This window comes from Centroberyx gerrardi, chromosome 16, assembly GCF_048128805.1.
Source record: "Centroberyx gerrardi isolate f3 chromosome 16, fCenGer3.hap1.cur.20231027, whole genome shotgun sequence".
Classification (NCBI taxonomy): Eukaryota; Metazoa; Chordata; class Actinopteri; order Beryciformes; family Berycidae; genus Centroberyx; species Centroberyx gerrardi.
In genome coordinates, this window is record NC_136012.1 from 1,646,611 (window position 1) to 1,674,465 (window position 27,855).

The 27,855-nt window shown below is 40.3% G+C and overlaps 2 protein-coding genes across 3 annotated transcripts in view; both read left to right on the forward strand.

Moving 5' to 3' along the window:
* The window catches only part of trappc11 (trafficking protein particle complex subunit 11), a 34,442-nt gene extending 31,903 nt beyond the window's left edge, over positions 1 to 2,539 (forward strand). Inside the window, exons 29-31 of one of the 2 annotated variants that reach the window (XR_013507267.1) lie at positions 1,134 to 1,301; positions 1,664 to 1,758; positions 1,790 to 2,539. Coding sequence is in view for 1 of the 2 variants with exons in the window: in XM_078289230.1 (XP_078145356.1) it covers positions 1,134 to 1,301; positions 1,664 to 1,708 (213 nt within the window). In the remaining variant the exon portion in view is untranslated. Of the gene's footprint in view, positions 1 to 1,133; positions 1,302 to 1,663 lie in introns of both variants that reach the window. The other variant, XM_078289230.1, reaches the window with a different exon arrangement.
* Positions 2,540 to 9,698: 7,159 nt separating this feature from the next.
* Positions 9,699 to 27,855, forward strand: part of LOC139911334 (solute carrier family 22 member 4-like) — a 35,418-nt gene continuing 17,261 nt past the window's right edge. The window contains exons 1-3 of the mRNA XM_071898847.2: positions 9,699 to 9,976; positions 19,587 to 19,692; positions 21,248 to 21,351. Of these exons, the coding sequence (XP_071754948.1) occupies positions 9,699 to 9,976; positions 19,587 to 19,692; positions 21,248 to 21,351 (488 nt within the window). The remainder of the gene's footprint in view (positions 9,977 to 19,586; positions 19,693 to 21,247; positions 21,352 to 27,855) is intronic.

The window sequence follows — 27,855 nt, forward strand, 5'->3', positions numbered from 1 at the left end:
TTTACTATAGTGTGTACACAGCATAATGTTGCAAGACAAACTCATTCACCCAAAGGTTAATCAATATTCAGCCAGTACAGGCTATCTGCAGATCCGTTAATTATCTGAAAGTGCTTACATGTGTTTGAGTCACATGCCGCTTTTCCACCGCATGGTACCGGCTCAACTCGCCTTGACTCGACTCTACTCGCTTTTGGGAGTACCACTTGGTTTTCCACTGCAGATAGTACCCCCTCAATGTGCCCCCCGCCCCCACAACTGGTCGTCATAGCGACGCCGCATGAAACTGCCGTGACTCATCTTCAACGCGACACGCACAGCAACAATGGAGGATATCGAAGGGATGGTGTTCTTGATTCTCGGTATGTGGCTGTTAGTCACAGCAAGGAGACAGATTTTATTTCAGAAGAGGCTGAAGGCAAGACAAAAGACTGCTCTCTGGTTGCTCAAAGGCGACGCAAGAGGGTAAGCTAACCTGGTAGCTAACGTTAGCATATACCGTATGTCCTGTATCGCGCAATGATGACGATTCTCTCTGACCAATCAGTAGTCTGCAGTGTTTTCACGTCACCTTTTGGTATCGCCTCAGCTCACTTGGAACCTCGACGGAGGTGCTACCAAAAAAAGTACCAGGTAATATGGTACCTGGTACCTGGTACTTGCCCAATGGAAAACCAAAAAAGGCGAGTAGAGTCGAGTCGAGTTGAGCCGGTAACGTTACCATGTGGTGGAAAAGCGGCAATAGTTTCAGATGTCTTTGTTTAAACTTGTAAAAGCCACAAGCTTGGCAAGTTCTTAGGTTTGCTTTTACTTGAATTATGGCCCATATACAGTTTTATTCGTTTGAAGTATTCTGTGCATTTGAATCTTATTCTTTGTTCTTGTTTTTTTTGGTTCGTTTTATTTATTATATTGTTATTCATATTGTAAAGGCCGTAACTCTTTTGATAAGCTCTATAAATTCTTATAATAGTAATAGTAAAGTGTTTTTAACTCTTTCTTTGGGGGTGAAATTGGTCTCAAATTGGATCTGAATTGTTGTCATCCTGCAGTAGTTAGTAACAAATAAATGCATGGACAGAAAGATGCATTTAACAGGGTGTGTGTGCATATGCGTTTGTGTGTGTGTACAGGTGCGTCTTCGTATCCTGCCCGGTTCAGAGCAGCAGATGCTGTATAACTATTACCCGCTGATGGCCGGTTACCAAACACTACCGCAGCTCAACATCAGCCTGCCACGCTGCCCGACTACCAACACACACACACTGAGACGTTTCCTTCCCCAACGCATCTTCGTCAAGGTACACACATACACACACACAGAAAAATCTAAATAGATACACACAGACTGAGGGGTTCCAGCCAAAACACATGTTTCTAATGGTAATATACACACACACAAAATAAATTGATATATACTCCATTGCACTCCGTTGTAGCTGATATTGAATAGCATCACAAAACATCAGGTATCTGCAGCTTCAGTCCAAGTACATCTCCATCGGCTGTCAAAACCCATATTGGTGGAACTGTAATATACACACATTCTCTCTGAAACGCACATACACAGCAACTAAGTAGATTTCACATCTTAATGAGTAATGAAATCACAGATGCTGGTTGGTTGGAGTTGTAATTGCATGTTTTTTTGTTTGTTTTTCAGCCTCAGGGTCGACAGTTGGATGACGATTCCATCGCTGCCGCCTGAGATAAACACATTTTCAAAGTGACATGGCGTAGGTTTTCCTAGGATGATTTTTCAATAGCAGTGCTCACCGATTTGAATCCATTCAGTCAGTGCTCACTTACACATCCATTTTGGTGTAACAGTTTAACTAAGATGTTGTGTAGTATGACAGTAAATCATTATTCTCCTGTATGATTCCTCTAAGATGACATTAATGCAATTTGTTTAACGTTTTTCTCTTAAAAAAATAAAGCGGCTGTTACTGTTAAAAGTCAGCCAAGTCAGGAGACATTTGATTCCAGTATTTCTGTTCTGAATGACATAAGTAATAAATAATGTTATCATGACTGAAAGCTGATCATTGAACTGATACACTTCTATCCACATATATTAATTTAGCAGTGATATGCATGTATGAATCAGATGTTAATTATATTGAAAGCTGAGTAGTACTTGAGTGTGATAATACTAATACTTAATACTTAAACTTGAATGTCATTGAAGTTTAATTAATTATAAATTATGTAAAATATAAGTGATATCTTGACACCTTAAATTTTTGTCTGTTAAGTTTGTTTTCACCAGGCGCTTGTTACATTGTGGGGAAACGTGTTTGTGTTGTCTTGAAAAAGCCATAGTTAGCTTTCCTTCCCCAGTACCAATTGCTTTCAGCGCAGAATGCTAACAAGAAACACATATTTTCCAATATTGAGAAGTACCTGGAAAAGATGACTAAAGCGCGAGTGTGGTGGAAATGATATTGAAGTGTGATGATATTGGCAGTGAATGAGTGTAATGGCGATGCTGTGTTAGCCATGAAGAAGCTGATGTTTATTAAAGCATTGAAATGAGTCCACAGTTTCATTGGCTTGTTAAGGGCGGATGTTAACACGTAGAATTTATTATGTGGGTGACAATGATATTACAAAGGACTTTAGAGAGACAGTGAAAGATCTGAACATGTCTCTTTAAGTGTCTTATCTAGACTGGTCAGTGATTTTTAGTCCTTATTTAAAGAGGCATGAAGTAATTTATGATTTTATCGCCCTCTATTGGCGACCAGTAGGAATTGCAACAACATTGACAGATCTGGGAATGTCTTGAAATTTTTGTTCCAAAACAGACTATGGACCAGAAAGTGAGTTTTGAAAGCCAGAAATCTCAGCGCCTGGTCAAGTAATCATTGAGTCATTGGTATTGATCTCTCAATTGCACTACTTGCACTGCTTCTTTGTACGCAAACAAATACACAGACAAGTACAGATGTTGTCCAGTCCCACAGCGCCTAGCTAGGTGTGCAGCATCAACTGTTTCTGTAGTTGAAATGACTGCAGTCCTGGAATAACCAGGAGAACCACATCATTCACCAATGTATTGTCAAGAAGAATAGATCCACTCTACGCTACAGCTACAATCCGGTAGGTTAGCTGTCTTTCAGTACCATAGCAACCTGTTAGCCAGAATGTTTTGTTAGCATTGCCCAAACTTAATAAATTCCACCTGTTTAGCAAAATTGCTTTGCTAGTTCAATCTAGTTAATATTCGCCAGCAAAAATATACGGGCAAGCAAGCATCACTGAATATGAGGTGAGAGAGCAATGGGCAGACTTAATAAATTCCTCACCTGTTTCACCTGCTTTCCGAGTTCAGTCTAGTTGTAACTAGAATATTCGCTGTCATGGAAAAGCCAACAATGGTTACTAACACTGGATGAATGATCACCACTTTAGTGTGAGGTGAGGAAGTGCTGTTTGAGTCACTGATGGACTGCCTGACCTGAATTTGGCTCCTGATGAACACATCTTGTGCCGTGGGATAAATAACTCGCCTTATGACAACTTCACATCATGTCTTCTGTATACATATTTGTCTTCTCTCTGCAGTCTGCAGGGGGGAGCAGGGACAAGTGGCGAGTTGTCTTTGCAAGAGCTGAAGTAAAACACTACCACTAAGGGACTCAAGGGGTCGCTAAAGTCATCAAGTTTCAAATTCTACTGGTAGTAGTTTTAATAATCCCGTGTGGAAATTAGGTTGTTGCAGCTGCAAATAACAGGATAAAACAAACAAAGAGTAGGTAAAATAAAAATAGTGCAATTACAGTATTTAGTATTACATATAAAGCAACCAACAATTTCAGCTCTAGAACATATTAAGTAAAAATATATGAATAACTGCATATTTGCAGTGTGTACAACAGCAAATCACCAATGTTACAATGTTTGTGCAGGACCTCCCCATATATGTGTTTTGTTTTGTGTGTTCAGAATATGGATTGTACAGGAGTTTGTGAGCCATTAATGGACATGAGTTTAGGTTAGGGTCATTGGCACCATGTTGCTGCCACTTTTCCGAAAGTAAGAAGCATTAGCTGTGAATATGTAAACACCTCCATAAACACTAGTGTGATGAGAAGGAGTTAACATGGCTCAAAATTGCAAGGGACATTACACATTACCCAATTATTTTCTAATTGAATGTACAAATAGGACTGGAATTGGGTGCTGGCATTTTGGCAGGTTTGGACAAGATGTTGTGGCAGTACTGAGGACAGCAAGCAAACCCACAGCAAGGGAACGGTTCACGGTGAATAAATGAAAGTCTGCACGGTTCACTTGTCTGCACTTGTCACCCTTTAGGCCAGGGGTGTCAAACCTGATTAGCACACCTTCAACCAGAGAGGAGGAACTAATCAGTGAAACTACCTGCTGTAGTCTTTGTTTGGAACGAAAACCTGCATACAGTCGGCCCTCCATGGGACACAGTTGAATATTCCTATAATAAGTAGGTGGAGCAAGTGAGACACGAAGACTACAGTCACTTAAAATTGTTGAGCATTCTGACTGCTGAATTTTGAATAAATAGAGCATGGAGATAGGGCAACAGGAGAGTTGTATTTTGCAGTAATAAATTGTGGTGGGGAAAAAAAAACATGGATCTGTTTTTCCTGGTTCAGTAAAAAAGAGGAAATGTTTGGAGACCTGGATCAAGACTTCTGGCAGATTCCTTTGGGACAGTCACTGAAATGCTGCCTGGGGCCAACAGTTTTATATACAATGAAGAAAATAGTTGTTTTGTCATCAGTGATTTTATGTCTAAACTTATAGGACTCAGGTTTTTTCCACACGTTTAATGTCAATGTAAAGTTCAGCATCTGCATGGGAGAAAAGGAAAACACCATACCAATCAATACTATGTTAACTGAAGATGAGAGGACCTAGAATTGAACCTTGGGGGACACCAAAAGAGACATGACAAATTTGCATCTATTAATCAGATATCAGTTCAGAGCAGTACTGTGGAGGCCGGCGAGATCTTCTCAATGCTTCAGAAGGATGTCATTAATATTATATGAAGTTTACATTTAAATCCAGAAGAATGAGAGCTAATCCAGAGCCCTGGGCGGTAGTTACTAGTTGGTTATTATTTAATTATTATTTTTATTATTTTTATTTTTATATAGTTTTCAATTTCATTGTAGTTTTAAATAGTTTTCAGAGTGGGTTTAGTAGTTTTATTTTTGTATTTTTGTATTTTTCTTTTTTTTTGCAAATGTTTAGTTTTCATTTAGTTTCAGTTCTGGTTTTAGTATTTTTGGGAGGGGTGGAGTTTGTTTTTAAAGGTATAAAGATGGAAGTTCACAACAGGTATGTTGTATATCTTTGCAACAGGCATTGTGTAATATTAACAATGAATTATTTATTAAATGTATCGGTTACTCCACTTACTCTCAGCTGTATGATTCTTGTGCATATACTGAACTATGCAGCAGGATTATGGGGATATAAAGAAAATAAAAAGTGATCTCTGTTCAAAATAGGGCAATACAATGCTTCTTATAGGGTTCACAAATTTTCCCCCACCCTTGCTATTGAAGGAGATGTGCTGGGAGCCGCTGCAGATCAGGCAAAAAGGGGAGTTGGTTCGGCTCTGTAATCACATTATTAATATGCCACAGTGTAGGTTAACAACAAAGGTTTTCAATTGGGATATGGCACACAACCATCCCTGGACAAAAGAGATTTCCTCCATTTTTATGGAGGCTGACTTGGTGTACATTTTTAGCAACAGACTGAGCTGTAATATCAATATGGTTAAATGGTTAAATTATTTCTTAATTTTAGAGGGAAGTGTTCAAACGACATATGGTCTAAACCTATACGCTTAGATCATATGTTCAGTTGAAGAAAACTTTTGATCCTGAGCCTTATGTTTATTCTTATTGATATAGGAGCCAATGGCCTTTGTGTGCTCAATTGCGTGTGATTAGAATGATGTTGAAAATGAATTTCATTTTATGTTTTATTGCCCCACTATATGATGTTCTGAGAATGCCCTTATTTAATGTAATGCAAAAACTCAAACCTGAATTATTTTGGGCAGATGATAGTGAGAAACTTCACTGTGTGGCACCATGCATGCCTGGGAGTTTCAGGTCCTCTGTAATTGTTACAAATTTGTATGCTGCTGTATTGCTATTATTTGTACTTAATTTCTGCATCTTGGGTTGTCCACTTTGATTTATTTATTTTGGATGGAAAGAAAGAATGGTGATAATTGTATAATTATAATAATGGTGTCTTATAAGCCCATGTGGGCTGGGCATCTTTGGATGTATGACATTGAAAAAAAAAAAAAAAATCAATCATTCAAAAAAATTCTCCCAACTTTTTTTTGATGAAGTTGTTAACGGTGGCACTTGCTCTGAGAGCAGGAGGTGCTCATGGAGGAACACGTTGGTCTACTGGATAGCACATTCTAGTAAGAGCCAAAACTGATCTGCATTCTGTTTTTTACCCTGAACATTAACCAAAAGTCGCAAACTAAACATTTAACATATTTTAGTTCATTATGCAATTTTATTTTTTTCCGCAAAGTTTAGTTTTCATTTTTATTTCAGTTTATGTCAATGTCTTTTTTACACCTAGTTTTCGTCTTAGTTTACTATAATAACCTTGGCCTGCGCTGTAAAGATGGGATCAGGCTTTCTGCTGGTGCTGAAACAGCAACAAAACCCAGTTAAAACATGACAAGGCTGTGACCTGGTTGACTGGGCACTGTGAAACATTAATCTGTATGTTTTTTCCTTAAACTCTAACAGCTATATAATTATCTATGGACCTAACCACTAAATGCTAATCTCTGTTTTGTCTATTCCCTGCACAAGCCTCGTTCCTCCACATTAGTAGAAGATGTGTCTTGACCCTGGGACCAAGCCCCATCGACTGTCACCTATTACTGGTGGGACAATAAAATGGAGAATCTGCACTCACTGAAACACCAGTTTTCACCAGTTTGCCGGAGTGAGAAGTGAAAAACTGAACTAAAAAAAGATAATTGAAATTGAGCAATATGTTTATGACTCATGTCATGTGTCAAGTGTTGGATTATGGGCCAATATTATCATCTTTTTTCTTATTTAGCTGCAGGGGAATCCATACTGAGCAGAGGTACAACTCCACCCAACAACCAAAGACTTTTTGTATTAGCTGAAGATTGTACTCACTTATTACTGACATAATAGCAACATTTGATTCACAAATGAGTATTATTTGATAATAGTATGATTAATAGTTAATGGTTAATTGTCATGCTCATCAAAAAAATCGAGCCATAATCTAAAAGTTGCACATGAATTGAAAGTCACAAACAGCATAGATAATCAGATTAAGAAGCCTCATCGGTACTGCTCTGAACTAATATCTGATTAATAGATCCCAATTTGTCATTCTAGATGGTAAAAGCCTGTTCTAAGGTCTCTTTTGGTGTCCCCCAGGCATGCCTGTATTATCGACCGGGCATGCAGGGCACATGCCCCGGGGCCCCAGACCACCAGGGGCCGCGTCCGTGTTCAATGCATTTTGCAACATTTCACTAATTTCAATTGAAATGTGCAGCCAAGTGGGACCCTGACACACACTGACCTGCCTCAGGCCCGTAGGCCGCAGTTTAGGATGATTATTGGGGCCAAAGTCACAGCCTCTATTGACATTGGGGGCCCTACACACGATTTCTTTTGATACGGAGGCCCCAACCACAATTATTAAACTGCCACCCATTGATTGTATGTTTATGAGCAGTGCATTTAGTGAGCATCATCCAACTAAGATACAGAGCACTAATCATACAGGTGGAGCAAGGGGGTCTTGGTAAAGACATAGTCAAACCTTTTCAGTAAATTTCAACATGTAACTTTTTTTTTGGTGCTTCATTCCTGCCACCTGTCACCTCGCCTCCTTAAAGCCACAAACTGCAATCCAAATGTAAACAAAGGGAAACCCCACCACCTACAACTAAAGCTTGCCTTGGGGTTGGACAAATGTTATCACTCTCAAATTGAATGAGCGAGCTCTAGAAGCTCCTGAATTTCCCCAAGGGGATTAATAAAGTGATATCTTATCTTATCTTAGATAGAAGGAATGGCAGTTTGTAATAACTAAACCTGAGTGTCAGATAACTTTGAATATGTTTGTGAACAGGCTAGTATCTTGAGTTACGATGTGTGGGTGCGGGGGGGCCCAATAGGACCTGTGTGCCCAGGGGCCATGTGGTTAATTAATCCGGCCCTGCCCCCAGGGTTCAATTCTAGGTCCCCTCATCTTCAGATAACATACTGTAGTACTGACTGATATGGTGTTTTCTTTTTCTCCCATGCAGATGATGAGGAGGTGCAGGTTTTGCTTAATAAACATGACAGCCAGCGAGTCTAGTGGTGGTAAATCCAATATGGAAGACATTGAAATATATGTGATATATGGGTTGAACTCTTGTTTTTTCCTTATTAATAAGAAAATTAATTTCTTTAAAAAAAATATATATATATATATTTCTTTAACTGAGTTAAAGAAATTGATTACTTTTTCACACCGAAAGATTGCATGTTAGACAAACGCCAAACTTTGGTTTCATTTTTTTCTCCCTCTCTAAACTACGACAGCTGACCTTGCCAAACTCAGTTCAAAAAGTCAATGTGGATAATTAGCAAAAATACTGAAAAATAAGCCAACTGTGCTTTTGGAACATTGTTTAGTTGCAGTAACAGATTACATCATTGGGTGGCGCTCTTTGTTACTCGGAGTTACAGCAACAGGTAGTGACTTCTACTCCCAGTCTATCTTCCAACCAGTAAGCTTTAAGTCTCTTCAGTAACGACTTGGTACGTGTTACACTATATTAATCTACACATGTATGTTTAGAGAATATAGTGCCACGGAGAGCAGGCATTGTATAGTTGAATAAAGCGGTACGTGAAAATCCCGACCATGTTGTCGTCCGACTCTGTCAAGCTATCCAAGCAAGCCAAGACAGCCAAATAGAGAATGTTTCAATTAATTTGTGGGAAGATAAAAAGGAAACAGCCTGGATGAAGGCGTAGGCCAATGTATGTTGGTGGTTTTTACTGTCTTAGCTCTCTCCTATTAAAGGCCTTTTAACTTTCAAACCCATGTGATTGCCTGGACTTGGATTTGTTTTAATGCCATGAGAACACATTTGTGCTCATCTTTTTTCCTTTTTGTCTTTTCAGTACAATTCCTTGCTCCTCTTTGAAATCCGTGTGGTTTTGAGGTGGGGCCACATTGTGGGGGAGGTCTTTCTGGTGTTCAGCAAAACTTGAGGTGAAAAGCACGACTCAACCACTTTATCCTCTCTTTTCCCCCTCCTCCCATCCTGTCCTGTGGATTATCAAGTTATATACTGGCTTGTGATTTACATATGTCCCTGTCTGCCAGTGTCACTGCCAGAAGAGGAAGCCTCCAGTCTTTCCACCTGGTAACTTTTGCCCTGACAGGAGCTGGACTTGGAAATGCTGCTCTGGAGAATTGACACATACTGCTTCTACTGGGACTGAACTGGGACTCTGAGAGGAGAGTTATCTCTGCAACTCTACTTAGGAATACTTCATCTACAGATGATCATACAGTAGTCCTTCTTCTGGGGAAATAGATAAGAGTCCTTGCTTGATCTTGCTGCCTGAGTGTGTGTGGTTCTTCTGGTTTGTAGTGTGTGTTTTATGATGCTGGAGTACGAGGAAGCCTTGTCCTTCCTGGGAGAGTGGGGAAGCTTCCAGAGGACCATCTTCATCCTGCTCAGCCTCAGCTCCATACCAAACGGCTACGTGGGCATGGCCATGGTCTTCCTGGCCGACATACCGCCGCACCGCTGCCGCTTACCCCCCATCAACTCCTCTTCCTCCTCCTCCAACTCATCATCTCCCTCCTTCAGTCTGGAGCTGAACCACTCCATCCCTCTAGAGACGGTGAAAGGGGAGGTGATTCTCAGTCGCTGTTCCAGGTAACAGAGAAAGAAATCCACTGCCTACAATTGATTGAATTGAAAGTGACTAGGATTGAACTGAGCGCAGTCCTGTTTTCAGCTACAACTATTTAAGGTGGGAGGGGGTATCTTTAGAAATGGATAATCTAATGTTTTTCATGCGTTTAGATTCTTTGATGTATCTTGTTCAAAATTACACAATTTGTTGTTTTGTCAAAGCTGTAGTTCCTCCTCTCTGGTTAAAGGTTTGCTAATCAGTTTTTGGTTGGAATGAAAACCTGCAGATTCTCGGCCCACCATGGTTGAATTCCCCTGGCTTTACAGCATTCTTCTTCTTCACCATCCAGACCAAACTCTAACACCTTGGTAACATCTTGACCTGTACAGGCAAATTCTGCATACCAGCAGAAGCTCCTCTAACCTGCCTCAGGGCAGCTTTTTGACATCTTGGCACATGTTCGAGTGGTGTTTGATTGCAAGTAGTGGACCATTCTGGTCTGAATGGGGTGTTGTGGGCAGTTCTAAAAATTCAGACCAATCGGATGGGTGATTTTGACAGATTTAATTATTTCATAGTGCACACCCAAGCCTGAAATAAATAAATAAGTAGAAATTGAAAATAAGTTGAAAGCAAAGAAAGTAAATTTAATCATGTAATTAGATATTTAATTATATACATTTATTTATGTTGACATTATGAATGAGAATTGACACATTCAGATTTCATTCCATTTTTGTCCTGAATAATGTGACCACAATGAGGGAATGAAATTGAAAATGTGAACATTCAATTTAATTTTAAATATAACAGGGTTATGCTTTAGAGTACATAAAAAACTAGATGTCAGTGGAATTTTCATTTTGGCAATAAAAATGCATTTTCCAACATGGAAATGAAAATTGGATTTCAATTTTAATTTTAATTTTGTCACACATTATGTGCACCTGTATGGGAAATTAAATTGCAATTCGATTTAATGATTTCAATTGACTAATGTCAGATTTGGGCTTCCATAACCATTAGGGCTGGGTATCTGTACTTGATACCTTTAAGGTATCGACCGAAATAACCCAGTACCAAGTAGTATCAAAACTTCTCCAGTCAAACGATACCTGCGTTCGATACTTTTTGTACACAGATCTAGAAAAAAATGACTATTTGTATGGTTTTGCTCGCAGCCAATCACCACAAGCGTTCTTCGATTTAATGCGACGTGTGATTGGCCCACTACCGCAGCAGCTACAACCCATACAGTCTTTGGTGAAGTCGAGCGCAGTGTATGTGACGGAGTTGGCAGTTCAGCGTGCCGAGATGCCACCAAAACGTAAAAAAAAAGGTATCGAATGAAGTACTCTATTGGTATCGGTATCACTTTAAGGGTACTGGTATTGGTACTGGTATAATAATTTTTTAAACGATACCCAGCCCTAATAATCATCTGTTAATGCATTCATTCAAATAAAAAACCTCACCAAAATCGGAGTTATGAGGTTTTCACTTGACAATGGCAATAAATGTATGTGATAACTGACATACTGTATATGTATTAGATACAATGATGGAAAAGGAAAGGATGGACAAAGTAACAGAAACACCTAACAATATAGCCACAAGCGGCAATTGCGGGGTCCAAGCACAATTTGAAAAGACAGACAGATAGACAAAACATTACAGAAGGTAGAAAGACACACAGAAACTGACATGTTTTGAAGATTGAGAGTAGGGGTTTCTGGCACAACTTCACCTACTTCCAAGGTGCATGGAGAAGGGAAAAAGGTCTAAAAAGGTCAAAACTCCAGCAACACTTGTAGTATAAAGAACAACTTTATTGTTAGACCAACGCGTTTCGGCTTGTGGCCTTCATCAGGGTCATCATGAAACACGTTACAAACAACATTTAAATAGGGTAACAGAAAAAATTCAAAAAGGTAAAAAAATAAATAAAAGACAACTAATCATATACATCCACACACATATCAGCCAATGGGGTACCTACAGAGATGGGTTGGGTATGGTCATGTGGCTTCAGGCCAATCGTAGTCCCAGACTGGCAGAGAGGCAAAGGGGGGGGGTCCAATAAGGGGCATGGGTGACACCATATTGGGTCATAAACTGGAGAAGTGCACCTAAGGGGTGGTACTTGATCTACTTTATCATAAAAGAATAACATAAAAAATAATAATACATCATACATTTTTTTTTTTTTTTTTTTAAAACACACTACAAAACCAAATACATGAGAGATATTTACAAACCACTATACAAACTCATTAATTGAGAAGTCCTCATTCATGCCCCCTGGAAATAAACTTTTGAAATAGAAAATCCAAAATGCTTCTCTCTTTTTCCTGAGAAAATTGACATTACCACCTCTTTGGCTGGACTTAATCACTTCTATGCCTATAAAAAATAGAGATGAAATGTGATGTTGCTTTTCATTGAAATGTCTTGCAACAGGACTGGTTACATCATTCCTCTTAATGGAGCTCCTGTGTTCAGTGATACGCTCTTTAAGGGAACGAGATGTCTCACCTATATATATTTTACCACATGGACACTGTATCATATAAACAACATTTTTTGTTTTACATGTAATAAAGTCCTTAATGTTAATGGTCTTTCCATTGGTAGGGTGGTTAAAATACTTAAGGTTTTTGGTATATTGGCAATTTATGCAGGCTCCACACTTAAAGTTGCCTTGAAGAGGTTTAGTTGTGAGCTTACTGTTCGGGACTTCGGAATGCTGACATGCTCTAACAACCCTGTCCCTTATATTTCTTCCTCTTTTAAAAGTTACCATAGGTAGATCTTTAAAGGTTTCTTGCAAAGATGGGTCATTTTGAAGAATATGCCAATGTTTTAAAATTATGTCCTTGATGTTCTTAGTTTTAGGAATGAATGTAGTGCAGTAAATAAAGTGTGGCTTAGATTTAGGAGATTTTTTAGCTTGCAGATAAGTCTCTCTGCTCTTTGAATCCACTTTGTTTTCTGCACATACAAGCCAATCTTCTTGGTAATTTCTTTCTCTAAATTTGGATAGCATCTCTTCTTTACTTTTATCGTATTGTTCTGGAACATCGCATATTCTTTTCAGTCTAATGAGTTGACTTACAGGTAGACTTTTCTTAAGAGGGATGGGATGAAAGCTTCCAGCATGAAGAAGTGTATTCCGATTTTGGGTTTAGGTTTGGTGTAAAGAGAGGAAGAGAGGACATCATCTTTTTTTGTTACATTTATATTGAGAAAATTAATTTCTTCAAGGCTATAGTTAAGTTTGAATCTCAGGCCTGCAAAGTTACAATTTAGAAACTGTAAAAACTCTAATAGAGTAGGGATTGGTCCTTTCCAAAGTAAAAACACATCATCAATGTAACGCTTCCAAGAAATAATAAAAGGGAAGAAGGGTTTTTTTTGTGGTTCATACAACATTTGTTCTTCCAGATGACCAACAAAAAGACAGGCAAAACTAGGTGCCATTTTAGTGCCCATTGCAGTGCCAGAGGTCTGGAGGTATGGTATGTCATTAAAGAAGAAGTAGTTTCTCTTAAAGGGTAACTTCGGTATTTTTCAACCTGGACCCTATTTTCCCAACGTTTGGTGTCCAAGTAACTAATGGGGACAACAATTTTTGAAATTGGTCCAGTATTGAGCGAGATGGCGTCAGCCGGCAACCGCGAAACGGGCTGCAATGTAATCCGACGGGGCAATTGTGAACCGTCAATGTACGTCCACTAAAAGTGCTTGTTTTTGCCACTGACAGGCTCAGATTGTTATTATAAGTGTCTGACAACATTATGGAAAGGACCCTACAGAGAAATTAAACGTTTTTCTTTACCTTTCGCTTGATCCGGTCTGTTTGTTATTGTGTGTAACCAAGTCTTATAGGCTTATAGCCTATTTCACAATAAAGCCTAAAAAACACAACACCAGCCTATAGAAAGAGTAAACTACAATGCACCATGTATTTACCAAGCTTTTGGCTCCATTAATTTGGCTCCGTTAATTCACCGTTTTTAACCAAGACCGGGGCCAACAAGTCGGTCCAACTCTCTAGACAAAACCACGACACAACTTTCAGGGACCATAACGGCCAGATTACCGGACTACCGAGGCTACTGTTACTTACCCCGATGCCCTGGCAGCAGTGTCCTCCACCAGGGAAATGGTCCCTTTACCAGGTGAGCCGTCCCGTCGCCTCCCCGCCGCCGTCCTGCTTCTACACCCTGGAGGAAGTTGTTTTTCATGGGGACCCGACTCTCCCACCCTCATCAGAGCGGATCTTCAACCCCAATAACGATTGTTTTCTGTACGGCGGCGCGGTTTATGGTGCTACCGTCCGCGTTATCACGCCCACGCATTTGCCGGAGCCCTTCGGACTTTCCACAGCAGCCCCTCCGCGCCCAAGCCGCCCTCCCCACTCCTCTCCCCGGTGGGGCGGAACAGGATCTTACCGCCGGGTTTCGACCCGTTCTTCGAGGCGACTGAGGGAGGGGGTCCCGAAACGGAGAGCACACCGGGGAGCCGCCGGGCACACGAGGCGAACCAGTCCCGGTGGAGAGACTGTCACAGCGGGGAGAGGAGCGAATAGAGGCCGAGGTCAGAGCCTCTCAAGGCGGGGAAGGAGGATGAGGAGGACGCGGCTTTATCCAGCAGCACCGGAGAGGACAGTAATGGGCCGAGTAGGTGGAAGTCATACAGATTGTCTAAATAAATAAGTATAATAGGCTAAATAAATATATCATTATATATAGATTATAATAGGAGATTGACTTGTACACAATAACAAACAGACCGGATCAAGCGAAAGGTAAAGAAAAACGTTTAATTTCTCTGTAGGGTCCTTTCCATAATGTTGTCAGACACTTATAATAACAATCTGAGCCTGTCAGTGGCAAAAACAAGCACTTTTAGTGGACGTACATTGACGGTGCAATTTGCCCCGTCAGATTACATTGCAGCCGTTTCGCGGCTGCCGGCTGACGCCATCTCGCTCAATACTGGACCAATTTCAAAAATTGTTGTCCCCATTAGTTACTTAGACACAAAAAGTTGGGAAAATAGGGTGCAGGTTGAAAAATATCGAAGTTACCCTTTAAGAACAAAGGAGGCCAAATTAAGTAGGAAAGTGGTAGAGGGTGTTTTCATTGGTCTGGTGTTAAGGAAATGTTCCAGTGTGTCTAGACCTTGCTGGTGGCCAATATTTGTGTATAAGGACTCAATGTCTAAAGTACACATGACTACATCTGGATCAATTGGTGGGAGTTCTTTAAGGAAAATTAAGAACTGAGAGCTGTCTTTAATGAAGTAGGTACAAAGTCTTTAATGTGGTAGTCTACAAAACTTGATATTCTCTCTGTTAGACTTCCAATTCCAGAAACAATGGGTCTACCAGGTGGTTGTTGTGGGTTTTTGTGAATTTTAGGTAAGACATATAAAAAGGCTTTTAAAGGAAACTCATTCAGCAAAAATGTTGACTCCTTTGGAGAAATATCACCATCAAGAAAACCCTCTTCAAGTAATATTCGCAGCTCCTTATGGTATTCCTTGGTTGGGTCGCATTTCAGCTTTTTGTAAAAGGATGTATTTTCAAGTTGTCTGAGAACTTCATTGTCATAATTGCACTTGTCCATAATGACAATGGCACCCCCTTTGTCACAGTTTTAATGACAATGGACCTGTTACTCTCAAGTTCAGATAATGCTTTCTGTTGATTTTTTGTCAAATTGTGTGGAGTGAAACTTTTCTTTTTGAAATGATTTTCAAATTCCAGTTCTACAAGTCTCCACTGAATGATTTCTATTCTTAGGTGGATAAAAATTGCTTTTAATTTTAAAAGTATTTTTAGTTTTAAAAGTGTTATTTGGAATAGAGTTCTGAGAGGGATCATTTTTCATACAAAATTATTTTCGTCTTACATCTCTGAGAAATTTCTGTAGGTCTAAAAAGAGTTCAAATGGACTTACAGATGGGGTTGGAACAAAGGAAAGGCCAAGTTCAAGTACAGAGAGCTGAGTAGAGGTCAGTTCAGTGCTGCTCAGGTTGACAACAGCCGATTTCTTTTTTCCATTTCCCTGGCCTTGGGATCTGGTCCATGGATGGTTGAATTGATCTCTTCCTCTTGCCCCGCCATGTTCGTTTGGTTTTGGACGTCTGCTGGTCTGGGGTTTCAGAGGTGGGAACTGACTCTTGTCCAAAAAAAGGGGACGAGCAGAATGGCTTGAGGAGGACCATACCCAACCCATCTTTGTAGGTACCCCATTGGCTGATATGTGTGTGGATGTATATAATTGGTTGTCTTTTATTTTTTTACCTTTTTGAAGAAAATTATGTTTGTAATGTGTTTCATGTTTTGAAGATTGGACATGTTGTCTATTAGTTATGGCTTGACACCAGCTTTTGTGTTGGCCTGTGACTTCTGTCAAGTTAATGTTTTCATTGCAACCACATTGTTGAAGATATTCACACCGGCCAAACTTTCTATTACTTGTTCTTGGCAAGTAACAACTTCTGAAAGGTTAAGCCTAGATTTTAACCCACAACCTTCCACATGAAAGGCTGATGTTTTACCTACTGAGCCAAACACCTGTTAAAGGTTTACTGAGGAGAAACTAACTAAAGGGAGAAGTATTGTGATCCTGCAGCCTATGATTGACAGATTGACAGTGCTAATCACTTTATAGAGCATTGTAGTGCTCTTCATTAACAAATCAAACAATAGTAAGTCACATGGGCCAGAAAACTAGCCTGGTAAGACCATCCTGATCACGTGACCTCACGTTCTGTTTCGCTCCACGGATCAGTCTGGACTTCCAGCCGCCCACATCGATTTCCTGAAATTACAATGTAACCGGGCCAATCAGGGACTGCGTCGTAGTTGATGACGTGAAATACAGGCCGCCGCTGGCAAAACAGTAATGGCGTCAAAGCAACGAGCGGTAATGTTAACATTAGTAAACACAGCCATAAGTGTAGTTATTGCAGAAATAGACTCAATAACAACAATTAAACAAGAACAAGAGTATGCACTAGCGGAGTTTCTCGGCAGAAAAGACGTTTTTGCCGTTCTTCCGACTGGATTTGAATTTGGATTCGCTGATTGGCTGAAGGAGTTTGTCTGTCAAGGCAAGTACTCCCGCCCACTGAAATCGATGTGGGCAGCTAGAAGTCCAGACTGATCCGTGGAGCGAAACAGAATGTGAGGTCACGTGATCAGGATGGTCTTACCAGGCTACCAGAAAACTGCTGCTGCACTGCTCTCTATGGGTTGAAACTACTGGCCACACCCCAATCAGTGATGCCAATCAGGTATTTTGCCATTGACAGATGATGTCAAACACCTGCTTTGAGTTTTCTGCAGTGTGATTTAGTGTTGATTTACTTTTCATGAAACTTCAAAATGTCCCAGTTCACTTTGGTTTGCCACAGTGGGGAAACAAAACAAAGAGACATGTGATTGGTCATAGGTGATAGTCCAACCCATATTGAAAGCCTCAGAAAGGATATTATAACTGTATTAGTGACCCATATTAATCAATTTACACATGGTTTTACAGACATCATCTTGATAGTCCAGACATAATTTGTCGTTAGTTTCATGAGGATTGATCGAACTATCTTGAACATATCACATTGTCAATTTATTTAACTATTTGCAGCTGCACATTTCCATCTATGCTCAGTTTTCAAGATATCATAAAAATTTAAATTTAAATTAAGGTATGATGATTTGAAAAAAAAAAAAAAAATTCCTGTAGCAAACGGTTTAGGAGGACAACACTGTGGGATCACAGTCAGTTTTTGCTATAAACAGAGGGGGGCGACTTCAGAATCGTGGGTATTCAGTGTACGAAAGATTTATCTCACTTCTGCCGATATATCCTGAAAATTTCAGCTCTCTAGGACATAAGGCTGATTTTTAATGCATTTTTGAAGTTGTGACTTTAATGCCTATGAAGATTTGGTTATTATGCAATAAGCCACACCCACTTTCATCAATAATGACCAAATTTCATGGATCAAGTTGGACATCATCCTAGCACGTGTACAAAATTTCATAAAAATCTATGTTGTCAATTATGAGATATGAACTTTTTGCATTTGTAGCACCCACTAGTGGTAGAGCTCAAAATGCTGTTGTGGGTGTTCTTCAAGCAACACTCAAAATTTTGGCTAGAGTAGATGAATGGTTAATTAGTTATGGCCAATGTAGTGTTAGGGCGTGTTCCATTAAAAGTTTATTGGTCGATAAAAGCCAAACCATTTGGCCTATCAATAAGCTTTATGCAGCTTTGAAAGACAACGGTCCAAAGATTCTACACCCTAAGTTTCGTGTGAACCGGATGAACGGCCTAGGAGGAGTTGCAAAAAAAGTGTTTCTTAAATAATTCACAATGGCGGACAATACAATATGTTGGACATTGAAAGTGATATATGAGTTGGACTCAGCACCTTCCAAAGAATCTATGGACACAAGAATTGTAAGTCTATGACACACAGTTCAGAAGTTATTGGCCAAAACATAAAGTTGCTTGTTATAGCGCCACCATCTGGCCAATATGCCTAGGCTGCCTTGCCTGAGTAGTGGGGGGCCATAGGAGCCCACCTGCCAAATGGTTGCTGTAGGACTTACAGTTTCTGAGCTGCAAACACTTTTAGGGGAGAAAAAGAAGAGAAAAAGAAAGAAAGAAAGAATTCCACCAAAAACAATAGGATTCCTGCACTACGTGCTTGGACCCCTAAATATGTGAATATCTAATAAGGAGTAGGGCCACCCTCTGCCCTCAGAATAGCTTCAGTCCTCCTGCATCCTGAACTGTGTGAAGTGGGATGTTGGAACTTTCTTCAAGAAGGAAACCTCCAGTTCTTTCAGGGATGAAGGAGGTGGAAATCTACTTACCATAAACGACTCTTCAGTTTGTTTACCATTAGTGTACATGTGAGCAATCATCAGACCTAATGTCTCCCAGTAGAGTCATTACAGAACCACCACCAGGACTCTTTATTGTATGGACTCTTTTGTATTTGTACTGTGTTACATGGAATTGTGTTCTCACTGTTTTTATTGTGCCTTGTGGGACAATAAAGATCTGAACTGAACTGAACTGAATGGAACCGAATGTTTGACAGTTGATAACAGACATTGTGGATTTGTTTTTCTCCAAACATAAACCTGTTTGGATGGAAGAAAAGGCTGAAAAACTCATCAGAGCACATAACTTTTTTCCATGGCTCAATGCTCCAGGTTTTGTGCTCCTTACACCAGGTTATGCATCTTTGTTACCAGTGGTTTCTGAATGGCAGCCCTAAGTAGAAATCTGTAGACTCCTGCACACTGTCTTCACTTACAAGAATTTTATTTAAAGACACAACGTTTCGGTCAACTTTGCCGTTGTTGTGTCTCAATGTTCTTCTAAGTGAAGACAGTGTGCGGGACAGATTTCTACTTTGTCCTCCTCCTCCGACGCACCCGGCACATACGCACATACTGCTAACTGGCATTCAATTAATATGACTGGCCTGTGTAGTTGCCTTTGTAATTGAGCTTTAGGTTCTTACTTTTTCGTGTGGTGTTATTTTGTCCTCCCCCTGTGCATGATTCATATGTATAAGATCTGTCTGTTGTTCCAGGTACAGACAGTCTGTGGACGGGTCCTTCTATACTAATGAGACGGAGGGATGTGTTGATGGTTGGGTGTTCAGCTCTGAGAGATACTCCTCCACCATCGTTACAGAGGTAAGGACAAGGCACACACACACACACAACTTATTCATACAACTTTAAAACTACGCTTCTCAAAGAAATACAGTGCTGTGAAAAAGTATTCGCCCCCTGTTTGATTAACTGCATTTAAAGACATAATTGGGGTTACTGTGTAAATACTCTGGTTAACAACCAGGCCTGATTTGGGCCAGCCCTGCCCAATATACAGTATATCTGGCAAACTTTTTCAAATTTGCTCAAATTTTACCTGTGTTGATATCTCTTATACTTCCTTATACCAGTTGCCTTCAGTACACTGGGGTTTTAGAGTGTAGGACAAACTCTGCTTGAGAAGTCTGGAGCACAGTGTAAATGTATGAATAGTATTTGATTCCAGTTCCTGTGGTTTCAAAGAAAAAATCAAATAATTGTCCTTCCATCTCTACGTGTGAAAATTCAGGGAACATTCAGTGCATTTTCTTAATTTCACTTTGGAGTCACTTTTCAGTCAAAGAAACTGGATGGAAAAACCGTACTGAAAAGTGCAGCCTCTGTGCTTTCACATACTGTATAGTCAAAATTTATTTCACCAGTTTACTTATGAACATGACACCCTCAATTCTACTGTACTGTGCGTATTGCAAGTCACTCTGGATAAGAGCACCAGCTAAATCGTACAGGCAACATACTATAGACCCTGCTTTTTAAACCCTGGATCAGCATCTGAAATGGATGTCAGGGCTGTTTCTGGTGGGTGCCTATATGACGACAGTACTAGTATGTCTCCCATCTTGAGAGTCTATATTTGCTCAGTTTGGGTCCTCACATGACAACAGTACTGAAGCCTGTTCCACCAGTTAAACTTCAATTTAAATAGGCTATAGGCTAGTTTGCATGTAAAACATAAGCCCATGTTTCCGCTTTAGTAAAATTTGAATACAAATTTTTAATAAAAATAAATAGTTCTAATGTAGACATTATGTTACAACTTAGAACTTACACTGAGCCCCTACAAGGTATAAAGTCTTTTGTAAAACAGCCGTTGGCATGATGCATTAATTTGATAGATGGGAAAACTTGCTGGAGGACTTACAGGAACAAATACAGAGCAGTTTATATCAGCAACATGAAATTAGACCACTGAACTGATGAAGAACCAAACCAAAGTTGTATAGATATATTTATGTCTGTGGTTGTAGTGGGTACGGGAGACAAACTATACATTTATCCTAATACTCTGTAATAGGATAAATATCATATGTACCCATTTGTTGATGTTTGGTGATGTAAAATTAGCTAGGTTTATCCTCTTTATCTATCTCTGTCATATAAGTTTGCTATTATTAACTTATTAACTGCAACACTGTCTCCAACAATGTATTGGTTAGTGGTCCATTTACGCTCTACTAGTAAAGATGTACCTCTAGTAGTAGTCTCCATGATCCAACTAAACAGACACAGCTTTAGTTTCAACATAACGTTTGGTGTCGACCAAACAGTGCAGCTATGTTTTAATCTACTCAACTTGAGTCAACCAATTTCATCCTGATCTGTTTTTTTCTTTGTTTGTGTGTGTGTATGTTTGTAGTGGTCTTTGGTGTGTGACGATGGCTGGAAAGCTCCATTCACTGTTACCATTTTCTTCTTTGGAGTTCTCTTTGGATCTTTCATATCTGGAATCATCTCTGACCGGTACACACACACACACACACACACACACACACAAACACACACACACACACAAAATCCATTGTCTAATTGGAAGGTTACAGGTTTGATTCCTGACAGCTAATGTATGTTCTATCCTTGTAGAAGTGTCGTTTTTTTTCTTTTGTCCATAGTAATTGAAAAGGGTTTCGCACTTATACCGCACTTTGCAGGCATGGCCTAATCACGCCATTCTTATCTATAGCTGGGTTCTCTGTAAAAAAAAAAAAAAAAAAAATTCAAAAGAAAAGCTCTAAACTATCATGGTACATGAATATTAGTGACACCATAGCAAATAAAAAAATACCATAAAGTATGATAAGGGCTCTATAAGTTCACTATTGAGTAGGCTACCATAGACAACATAACCTCTGGCTGGCATATTGGAGATCCTCAGCTCTTGGGCAACAGTGGCTGTGAACAGCTTAATTTCTGTGCTGTTTTTGACTGTGAACTGATCATTTCATCATCTACATGATTTTGTGTTTAGATAATGCCAGCTTGTTAGCTAGCTAACCACAGTAACTAATCATCACTGTTTTGTTGTAAACGTATGATTTGCACAATAGCTAACATGCTAGCGTTAGTTGTGGCCAGGAGCTGCATGCTAGAAAAAGTAGAATGGTGTGCACATCCAACCCAACTTGGGTACAGGTGCAGCACAAAATCAGCAACTTACCAAGAGACAAGGAAGGATGTCCGCACACTGAATAATAGCTCCCAAAGAATTTAATGCAACATTTCGACCAGCCTGACGAAGACTGCGCTGGTTGAAACATCAGGCAGAAAGTCATGCCACTCTAACTCACTTCTGGGTTTTAGGACTCAAAACTAGACCACTCCACACTTGTACTGTGTGAATAAATAATATGCAAGAGCATGCGCGCCACAACCAATTCTGATATGAAGGCTGATTGAAGGTTTACATGATTGCAGTCGGATCGTATTGAATTCCACTATGAAACCAAACCTCTTAATTTTAGCCCTGAAATGTCCTTAATTATCCATTACAAATAACATAGCTTTAAAAAAAGTAAGGTTAGTATCATGGGGTTTTTAAGGGATTTATTCATGGGTTGATTCGTGGGAGACACTAGAAATTAAGGGGTTTTTCATGCCTTTTGTGCAGGTTTACAGGGTTATTAATGAGTTATTAATGGAAAGTTCCTGTCTCCCTGAATTTTACATTAAATTAGAAAGTAAGGAGTCAAAAATTACGGGGTGTTTAAAATGCTTTTGATGGGGTCTCCTCCATTAATAAATCCCTTAATTAATTTTAAGGGGATTTTGCATGAATTAAAGTCCCTGTAAAGCAAATTCAGAGATTTGTTTCTAAACACATTATACATGTTAGAAAATAATTGCTGAAAACGTGAAAAGACTGTGAACTATGTAGTACTGAATTGTGGAGTTAGACCGTTAAACAGTTTTTCACCATTTTTGTGTTCAGGATTTTTTGGGCGGGCCTTACTGGTGGCTCGATGACGCACTGGAGCCATACTTAGCATGGCCCCGCCCCTAACACTATATAAAAACTAGAGCGCATTAGCATCAGTGGTTCTCCCGCTCAATCGCGAGTTACTACACTTAATTTTACTACAGCCTACTGTTTGCTAGCTAGCTATGCCTTCGTCCCGCAAATGCATCTTCCCTGGATGCCAGAATTTACAAAACAGCTTGGTCTCCTTATTTAAATTTCCGAAGAATGATGAGATGAAGAAGAGGTGGATTGATTTTGTGAAGTACCATGGTGATGGAGAGCTGAGGATCACCACCAACACCCGCCTCTGCAGTGAACATTTTACACCGGGTAGTTTTACAAACTTTCATCAGAGACAACTGGGATTCACGGATAATCCGCTGTTACTGGTGAATGGGGCCGAACCGACTATCTCCCTCCCCGGCCTTCATCCTCCTGTCCCGCCGACATCTGGTGCCATCGTCGGCAGTAACGTTACGTGTCCACCAATGAGTGTAAGTTGCCTTGTGTGCTTATGTTATAATTATAGTAGGTAGTCCTAGGAATCCATAGGAAAATACACTGCTAATCCACAAAAGATGGATCATCTTTTATGTGCATCAATATAGCTATGACAAGGAATTATATTATAGATCAGGATTTTACGTTTGTGGGTAATGGCAAACATGGACCGAGGGACACCTTGCCTTCCCGGGAGGGTGTAAAATTAGCTAACGTTAGCACCGACCAAAACTTGATTTTTTTGCTTTGGTGTGTATAATTACTGACACTTCGACAGAGAGAGGGAAAGACATGGAGAGAGAAGAGGCAGGGAGAGAGAGAGAGAGCGAGCGAGAGAGAGAGAGATTCAACTTGCCCAGAGCGGGTTCAAAATTTGATTTGTCATGTAATTTTATTATCCCCCACAATGGAAAAGGGAGGTGGGTTAGGAGTAATTGGAAAGCTCGCAGTCCGCGCTTTGGTATCCAGTTTTACCAGGGTGTTATTGGTCAGGAGGTACAAACTTGTGTTTATATACATCAGTATGTTTGACTCATTAGACAAGTAATTTCAACTGTTATCTGTTTTCACAAAGCAGTCCCTTCCAACCACAAGAGAAACAGAGTGCCAGTGTGACAACATGCAGAAAGTCACCAGAGAAGTTGGATGTCAGACGGACCGCTTTGTGGGGAAAAGGACTGTAGCCACACAACTGTCTAAAAGAACACTAACCAACAGAAAGAATACAGGTATGTTGAGAGGTCAAGTTCTTAGTTTGTCTTTGTGAATGTCTGTGATGTTAACAGACAGATTCTAGGTATTCTAGGTAGATTATAGGTATTCTATTCTAGGTAGTCTAGGCATTTTAGACTTCCAGTACGCTAACGTTTTGATAGTGCAAGACAGAATGTCATGCGTCGTGTACGAAATCTTGCAACTTTAATGGTCGAAGTACAGCAACAATTTTAAAAAGTCTGTTCTATTGACATAGCTCTACCTCTCTTACACATATAAACACTATACATAAAGAACTCTTATTACTATCCGTATTTGCATATAAATTTTCCAGGTTCTCAAGCTACAGTAGCCACTAGGAGTGTTGCTGTGGGCAACACCACATCCCAGCTTCTTCTGCTCTGTTCTTCAACTCCACTTAAGCGGAAAGCAGTACCACCTGATAGCCCACCAACAAAGCGTCCTCTCTTGGAGTTTCCCTCTTTTCAGGAATCTGAAATCAATTCCAACTTTGCAGATCCTGATGACTCCACCTATCTCCCAGCATGTCTGAATTGGTTGACACCACTAGTGAACAGTAAGTTAACTTTGCTTGTTATAGATCTTTGTTAATCAGACATATTAGGAACAATCTATTCCTCAACATTATTTGATTTGATGCATTTATATGCTGATGTGAGAAAATTAGAAATAATACACTTTGTAACAAGTCTTTGTTGCCTGTGGTTTTCTTTGTCAACAGAGCACCAACCAAGACACTGCAGGGCATGGTGAAGTAATTGGTGTATGAGGAGTGCCTGCTTGAGCTCTTTAAAATCTGCCCCACCTGCTCAAGAGTCTGCAAGGTACACACGTTTGTAAAAGGAACATTCCTTTCTGTGACCCAGAAGTGCCTCCACCAGAGTTGCTTATACACCAGAGAATGGAAGAGTCAACCACTTCTGGGCAGCTCTCCAGCAGGGAATCTGCACCCATCAGCCGCTGTCTACTACACAGGCTCTTCTTTCGTCCAGACTAACAAGGTTTGTAAAAATAATGACATAATCTAAAAAAGTGTGTCTTCTCCCACAGCTTTCTGTTTTTTTCCCCCTGGTAAAATCTTACTCTACTCACATTTTCGTTTCTAGGGCCAGTGCATACCACAGTGCTACAGTGGGATGTAGTACATGCTATGAACACTGTTACAGAGGTACTTTCTGATTTTACATTACAGGTGCTCAATGCAATGCACGTGAGAACCTTCACCAGAATGACACATCGAAATCATGTGCATAACTACATTCTGCCTTCCGTGCTGCATAAATGGCGATCACACCAGACCGACCTGCTTGAGGGACTGAAACAGAGGGAAACTGTATCTCTTGGTGGTGATATGAGAGCCGACAGTCCAGGCCATTGCACAAAGTATGGCTCATACTCCATGATGGCTCTCAGCACAAACAAAATAGTTGATATCCAGCTCATACAGGTAAATAGATTATAAAAACTAGTAGAGCACAGACCTCCACCAAGGAGGCAGATCCGATATTCACCTCCTTGTTTATGTTTATATGTGTGTGTCTGTTTATGATCCACAGAGCAATGAAGTGGGAAGCAGTGTCCATATGGAAAAGGAAGGGCTGATCCAGAGTCTGGAATTTCTTGAAAGATCTGGTGTCAAAGTGGCTTCCCTGGTGACAGACCGACACACCCAGGTTCAAAAGTTTATCCGGGAACAGAAACCAGACATTGACCACTTTTATGTGTGGCATTTATGTAAAGGTAGGATAATTTGGAAAATGTAGTTTATTGATTATTTGTAGCACAGCTAATCTTGTGCAACATTAACACCCACTGTAGAAAAAATTCTATTACATCTTTTCAAACTGTTCTCAGCACTCACCAAGAAGGTGGATGCCATCTCCAAGGAGAAGGACTGCAAGAAGGTCAACTTGTGGCAAAAGAGCATCAAAAATCACCTCTACTGGTCAGCATCCGGTTCATCCAGTGGAGAGGAAACGGTGGCAAAGTGGACATCTCTTCTCAACCACATCCAGAATGTGCATGTCCATGAAAATCCACTCTTCCCCAAGTGCGTCCACCCCCCTTCCGCTGACAAAAACAAGTGGCTGAAGCCTGGTACGCCACTATTCAATAGCAATTATGTCATTTAATTAGAATCCTGTAATATTTTCTTAGCTGCTATGCACTCATCATCTTTTATGTATTTGTTATTCTCTTTCCCCCTCCAGCAACAAAGGCCACCTACAAGCTGGAGAAGGTGCTCATGAACAAGCGTGTTCTTGGTGATGTGAAAAAGCTGAGCCCTCTCTACCAAACATCTGCCTCGGAGGGGTTCCACAGTCTGATTCTGCGGTTCCCACCAAAAAACGTGGCCTTTTCATACTTAGGGATGCTCTGCAGGTAAATTGTATAGTAATCATGTTGTCAATATTGTGTAGTAACAGGGCTCCAGAGTGCTACCATTTGACTTGCATATTATGCAAGTGAAAACCTGCCCAGTGCCACTTAAAACATTTTATTTGGGAACATACCTGTTTTACATATGACTTGTGTATCTGCTGCCTTTTTATTTGCTGGTGCCAGTATCTAAAACTTCCAGGCACTGGTACCACCCATGTAAAATTTTAGCTTCTAGCCCTTTACTAACTATTTTGGAGTAATCCCATACAAATCCTTCTCATTTCAGGCTTTACCTGGCCACATTACATTTCAATGAAAATTCTGTGCGTACCCAAGCGAGGACTGCAGCAGGAGAACTGCAGTTCCAAATTAAATTTCCCAAGGCCAAGAGAGGGGAACATGTTGTGTCCATGGTGAAGACCAAATATACTACTGGTTAGTTAATTCTCAATTGTCTGATGTAAGTTTTCATCTCCATACTAATATATGAATGATTCCAAACACATTTGCCCCGCTGGCGAGATTTTGGCACCATCTGAGCGACAAGGTGGAGGACTACATTTGCTAGCTATTAGCCACTATTTGGCTCAGTACAAGCAGCTCACCAGCAGGAGGTGCTGTCATAAAGGCAGCAAAGCAGCCTCCAGGCTGATGTTTTTTTGTCTTAAGACAAAATTATAAACATGCAGTAAACACCAAATTTCTAATTGCAGTTACTTTGGTGACAGTTTGTCAACAGTTGAGACCATATGAATTACTCAAACTATATGCTATGTTATGTGCTCTCCTGTGTTTTAGAATATGTCACTGAGCTTATGGACCTCCTCTTTAACAAGGTCATCCATGACCCTGCACCCTTTGTGGCTGAGCTGAAAGCAGTGGCTGTTCCTGGATTCCTGTGCTCACAGTATGAGCGACCTGAGAAGGCAGATGCAATTGCTAGCCATTTGTCCAGGTTCAGCTGTCCAGGTGGGGTGGGAACAGATCCAACACATGGTGACCCAACACCCGTCTAACCCCACAATCCCTTTCCTAATCAGCTGCTTTCTGACAACATGTAAGTCTCCATCTCCACCGTACTATTGTGGCCCTTACTCAAAATCTTGTTATTTGGGTAATATTACTCCAATGCTGTTCCCTTGTGTATTTCACAAAGTGAGCAGTGCAGTTTATTGTCACAACGAACACTCCACAGATGCATAATTTTCTGTTGAGAAAAAAGCCTGGAGGTGTGTAACAGTGGTCATGACGACGGCCTAATCTCTCTATTCCTTGTTCCTGTCTTGTTTTCTTTTTCCATGGTAGTCCAGATTTGACACCAGTGTTTTCCCCACGTGCAGTTGTGAGTGTCTTCCTCCAGCATATCTGCCTGCCTCTGTGTTCCTGTGACT